Source organism: Hippocampus bargibanti, linkage group LG11 (assembly GCF_051943395.1).
Source record: "Hippocampus bargibanti isolate YZ-2025 linkage group LG11, ASM5194339v1, whole genome shotgun sequence".
Taxonomy (NCBI): Eukaryota; Metazoa; Chordata; class Actinopteri; order Syngnathiformes; family Syngnathidae; genus Hippocampus; species Hippocampus bargibanti.
In genome coordinates this window covers 5,470,867-5,476,866 of record NC_142744.1, presented here as the reverse complement: position 1 = coordinate 5,476,866, position 6,000 = coordinate 5,470,867, and the positions used below count along the sequence as shown (strand labels likewise).

Genomic DNA, 6,000 nt, shown 5'->3' with positions numbered 1-6,000 from the left:
GGTTTGGTTTTCGCAAGGTCCTTTCTTGGAAATGTCAGCTGGAACACTGACTTTGATGAATTCACAGTGAAGCTTTAGTCATCAATGTGGAGCATTATCAGTGATGTCACAAATGCTCGAGTTTGAAAATCATTCTAAAGCAGGGGTGTCAAAGTCATTTTTTACCGCGGGCCACATTGTAGTTATGGTTTCCTCTCGAGGGCCGTTATGAATTTGGGGAACCCATTAGAATGTTTAAATCCCTTCAAATATTACATATAGAGCACACAGCAAATTAATGAATAACTCGTTTTCAAATCTGAAGTCAAGAATAATGACTTTTATTGTGGTTGACATCCAAAAATATGAAATTTTGGCTCAGATTTTACCAAGTTTGATTCGCTTTCGCGGGCCGAAAAAAATGATGTGGCGGGCCGTATTTGGCCCGCGGGCCTTGACTTTGACACCTGTGTTCTAAAGCATAGGTGTCAAAGGCAAGGCCAGAGTGCCAGATCTGACCCGCCACATCATTTTATTTGGCCTGTGAAAGCAAATCAAATTGTCGAATGTAAACCACAAAAACAGTCATTGTTCTTGATTTCAGATTTGAAAAGTAGTTATTCATTAATTTGTTGTGCATTCTTTATGTAATATGTGGAGGGGATTAAACATATTAATGGTTTCCCTAAATTTATAACAACCCATGACCATGTCTGAATTGGTTGCATTTTTTTGGAGAGATTGAAATGTGTCATGACCTTATCGTAAAAATAGCTCTGGTCCAGACAGCAAATAAGCTACTTTGAAATTCTTGGGAAACGTGGGAAACTATTTTGAAAGAGCAGAGCATGACCTCTTCGTGTAAGTGGCTCCATTTTCTTGTCATCACTTGACAGGAGTCCAGATGATTAGTCCACATTTAAAGGACAGCCGAGACTATTTTTTTGTTTCCTAAGTGACATCAGAAAAAACTTTTTATAGCATCTAAAATACCCATACACGCAGGTTGATATTTTTAGTCAAATGCAAAACACCAATAAAAATGACTTAAATGTCCCAAAACTGCCACAAAATGAACTTGAAAACTGGGGAGATTCAGAAAGTCCCGTCCGCTTGTTTGTGATGTCACTATTGGTCACACACTGAACCAGAATCAAAACAATGGCTTCAGAGAGTTGAGATTCGGAGAATATGCTTTCTTGTTACTCATCCAGTTATGAATATGATTCAAATAGTTCTGAAGAGGAAAGCATACATGTTTGCAATCGATTAAAGAAGTCCTTCCGTGTCATTTTGAGGCGTCTGGACTCCAATGTAGCGCCCAGAAAATGCACAAGACGGAGCACAAACTCCGTTGGAAATGGGCTGATTTGTCTGCTGGGAATTTGTGTCAACTAGTATCAAATAGTAGTCTTGGTGCAACACACAACGATTCACCATCGCGTTATTTATGTGTTTTCCTTCTAATTTCGCCATCAACACGAAGTTTTCAGACCAAACAAAGTACCCAAAATGCATTATGTGTCGCTTTCTCGGTCAGGGGCGTTCCAGACGTGACGTCACGGTAGGCATTGTCACCAACTCAAAAACAAGACTTTCTGAATAATCAGCGCGAGTCTTAAAACGTAAAATGTAGCTATATGCGTTGGAATCTTTGTAAAATACGCTCAGTAGAAGTCATTTCAAGTGATTTTACAAATTATGGACACAAATTGTCCGCACGCGTCGGTTGTCCTTTAATTGTGAAAGAAATTCCACCTCCAAGGTAATAATCATCATCATCATAATCACCCCATTGGTTTGGTATTGCAAAATTGGGTGCATCCTTTTTTTTCGCACGCTGCCTCTCAGTAAACCATCAGGGTTGGTTTCTAGCCTACCAAGCACTTAATGAAATGGATCCATGTATTATGCAATGTTGTTGTTTTTTACTACTTAAACTGTCCGACTGATTATTTTTGCATCAAATCCTACTAAATTCTCCTGAGAGCAGACTAAGGATGGGTCTCATTGGCCACTGCTCGACTTCTGTTAATGACGGATGATATTCTATTGGCTCATCCCCCTCGCCATCAATGATCGTCTCTTCCTGTTGTAGTACGCCCCCGCCGGCCGAATCTTCATCTCTGTGAAGTCCAGGGACACCAGGTGGCCTTTCCATGGCTCCCAGTTGACCCCCTATGAGCGGGAAGAGAAAGAGTCTTGATATTAACAGAAGGCAGGCCACGAAAACAATTGCGGAAGTTCTACTTTTGAAGGTAAGAAACAAAACAAAATGGTTTGTTTATATCAGATTCAAGCACAGGATAGACGTGCAAATGTTTTATGTTATTGCTTTTACTGTGTTTGGATTCATGGCCACCTGTTCCACTAAGAACTTCATAGATGGTGATCCCAACTACAGTGATACCTCAGCTTTTCTGGCTATCTATTAGCTATCTACTAGCTAGCTAGCTGGCCGGCTATCTACTAGCTATCAGGCAATAGAGGAGGTTGAAAAACGTCTGTTGATTTGGATTAACGGAAAGCAGCTAGCAGGGGACATTGTGAGTGAGGGTATTATCGCCGAGAAAGCATGGCAACTTCACTCGGATATCATCAAGAGGCAACCTGGAAGTTCGTCATCCATTGACATCCACCGTCACAAAGGTAAAGAACATGACTTTATTATACAGTGCTGTTAATTTCTTTAATTACAATACAATAGCACATTTATTATACATAAAATAAGGTATATTTTGTGTCGTTTTAAGGCTTATTTAGGAGAAAATTGGGTTTTATGGGGACCTGGGAACGGATATTCTCATTTTTAATGGTTTCTATGGGAAATAAATGTTTGGCAGACGAACTTTTCTCCTTGACACACACTTTCTGGGAACCAATTAAGTTCGTAACCTGAGTTATCACTGTACCATAACAGATTACGAAGTTAACGAGTCGTATCTCTGATTACCCACCAGACTGTGCCTGTTGTCTCCCCATTTGCCATTGAGATTGGCCAGGTGACAGTTTTTGTACCACCAGGCCCCGCGGTGCGTTAAGGCGCAGTTGCCGAGGGCGATGTCATTATCGGAGTCGATCGTCGTCCAGGGTCGACCTTGGTGATATGTCATCGCATCACCTAGAGAACGACAAGGATAGAGACGTGATTGATCAAGTGTGAGTAAACATTTCTGGCCTTCACTGTAACATCATGTTTTTCTTGCCCGCCAAGAAATATCGACATCGGAGGTGCAATGTTGCTTGAGGACATTTAGGCATCACACAATAAGATGATAAATGTCCAACTTCTAACAAAAACCTGAGAATATTTCCTATATTTTGGTCCATATTTGGGTCTGAATATTAATGAAAGGCCCTCTTCGTAGTTGGCGCCGTTGTGGGAGTGAACACACCTACGTGAGCCTGAATCATCTGCAATAAAATGCTGTTATTTCAAAAACAGATATGGATTATTTTTCTGCATTTTCAGCCACGGCATTCATCAAGGAAGAGACTGCTGAGCGGTTGCGCCTTTTTGGCAGCACAAATACGCCAGCACTGTTTTTGATTGGGAGGAATGTCAGTGCCATTTGACTGTCATCGCTGGACTGCTCTGGGGGGACAGTTTGGTGCTATTGGACAGTCTGCGGCCGGATGGATGCATGGCTTGAGGAGCCCACAATGAGAAGAAAGGAGCGTCAGCACAGAGCGCCGATGCATATGTGGAACTTGCCGCGGCTTGGAATTGAAGCGGATATACGTGGGACAGGAGATGTGAGACAATCTCTTTTCGTCAATGAATGCTAAAGCTTTGTGTTTGCTTTCAACATTTAGCTTGTAACAGACGTGCACATTCCAACATGACATCCCTGATCCACTGGTGAAAATGACGCTTTGATCCTCTCAGCTTTCATCTAGAAGTGCTTCATACAACAAAGAGGGTGAGTTATTTTGTTATTTTGAAATCAAGATGGCGCCGCAAGAGTGGCTGCCATTACGGCAGGGCCTGTATTTTTTGTTTTTCTACTTCTTCTTTTCCTTTCCTCTTCCTATCATCACTTTGCTGCTGTGAAATGTAAATTTTCCACTGCTTCCAATAATCCAATCCTATCCAAAATGGTGTTCTTTGATGACATTCCTATTTCAAGCGCACCTGCTGTCCCTCTGTAGTGGCCAATGGTAAGCGCAAACTTCTGCCTGGCATTGGCGATTTTGAAGTTGTCGTAAATGGCATATGCTCTCTCCGAGCCCAGGCCTAAATCGAATCTCACTTCGTACTGGATGGGCGTGTTGGTCATCTGGTATATCTTATCCAACCCTGAAATGAACATGCAAAACAATTACAAAGTCTGTCATACTTTACGTACTGTGTTTTTAGCAAGACATCCACTAAAACGTCTTCTTACCTATCCAAAACTCGTCTGTCATGTTTCCGAAACCGGCAATGTAGGTCCTCCAGCGTTTCAGAAAGTCAAGTTTGCCAGTGGTGCGACGCTGCAGGACCTGAAAGAGCACCACTCGTTTGTTTTTTTTTTTGGTTTTGTTTTTTGAACTGAACCACAAAAAAAACATGCCGCCAAAGTACCAGCCAGCCGCCTCCGTCAGTATCCATGTCGCAGTATGCGTCAGTCGGTTTGGAGCTGTCATTGTTAAGATAGACGGTGTAGATGCCGCTCTTTTTGATGCCATTTTTCATGACCTGAAGACAATCCACGGGGAAGGGATACCTGAGGCCATCTATGGAAATTGATCGAGATATGTCAAAGATATTCAGCGTAATGCCCTCAAACTTGCCTTATGACGACTGTAGACCTGTTTTAAAGATGGTTTCCACCACTTTACTCCTCTTGTTTCCTCTATAGGCGATGATGCTAACGATGTACCTCTTTGACATTTGAAGGCCGGAGACGATAAAGCTGCTTTCTCTGGCTCCAAGATGCTTCTCAACAGCCTAACATGCAAAACACAGAAATGATGAAGATTTTCTTCTCCCGTGCTATGATTCGCGAAAATGGGTGAGGATTCAGGGCCACTTTCAGGCAATGGCTGAAGTCCAGTATTTGTGGGTTGGTGATGTGTCAATTTCATCATGTGCTGTACACACATTGAACTCGGTGGTGCATAAATCTTGATCCTTGGTGTATTTTGATGACAGCGTGTCACAATCATGTTATTAACTCATTCCCTGCCAGATGATGTGCAAAAATATGTCCACTCCAATGCCAGGGTTTTTGTCATTTTCATTCAAATTGCAGAATGCTGGGTTTGAGGACTACATAAACATTCAATGAAAGCTTAGACTGTCTTCTTTCATCAGATTGCTTACATGGTCTAATTTATTATGCTGTTTTATTATTTATTGTTTTATGCATGATTTTACTGTTTTGTGTGTTGTCTTTGTTGTAAAGTGTCCTTGAGTGTTCAGAAAGGCGCTTGTAAAAATTAAATGTACAGTAAAGTCTCGTTATATCGATATCCAAGGGAGTCCGAAAAAATATCGATATAACCAGGACTATCGATATATCCAACCCTGTTTGCATGTAATTTTCTCCGTGCGTGCATAGAAATAGTATCGATATAACCGGGACTATCGATATATCCGATATCGATATAACGAGACTTTACTGTATTATTATTATTATTATTATTGTTATTAGAAAAAAAGGAGTTAATTCCTGAGTTATATGGGTCTGGAGTTATCTGAGCTTGAAATGGGGGTGGCTGTATAAACTACAATGCAAGACAAACATTGATTTATATAGCGCTTTAACAACGGCTGAAGCTGTAACAAAGCGGTAACATTGACAAAAGGCAAATGATGCCCCCTCGTGGATGGGAAAAACACAACCAGAGGTCTGACCGAACCTTCAAATGCACCCTCCCGCCGCAAGAGAAGACAAAACCCGAACAAATTCGGGAATGGCGCTGCACGTCATGCTTGTCAATCGCTGAAATAATTTCTTTATTTAAGCTTCATTTCCTGTATACGATAGTTGACCATGTTCAGCGCTTTGTTACAGCTTCAGCCACTGTTAAAGC

At 41.5% G+C, this 6,000-nt stretch overlaps 1 protein-coding gene across 1 annotated transcript in view; it reads right to left on the bottom strand.

Moving 5' to 3' along the window:
- Window positions 1-1,691: 1,691 nt before the first annotated feature.
- tnn (tenascin N) overlaps window positions 1,692-6,000 on the bottom strand; it is a 27,519-nt gene continuing 23,210 nt past the window's right edge. Inside the window, exons 18-23 of the mRNA XM_089007390.1 lie at window positions 4,774-4,912; window positions 4,547-4,698; window positions 4,368-4,464; window positions 4,115-4,279; window positions 2,937-3,100; window positions 1,692-2,157 (exon numbers count right to left, since the gene is read on the bottom strand). Of these exons, the coding sequence (XP_088863516.1) occupies window positions 2,029-2,157; window positions 2,937-3,100; window positions 4,115-4,279; window positions 4,368-4,464; window positions 4,547-4,698; window positions 4,774-4,912 (846 nt within the window). The 3' untranslated portion in view covers window positions 1,692-2,028. The remainder of the gene's footprint in view (window positions 2,158-2,936; window positions 3,101-4,114; window positions 4,280-4,367; window positions 4,465-4,546; window positions 4,699-4,773; window positions 4,913-6,000) is intronic.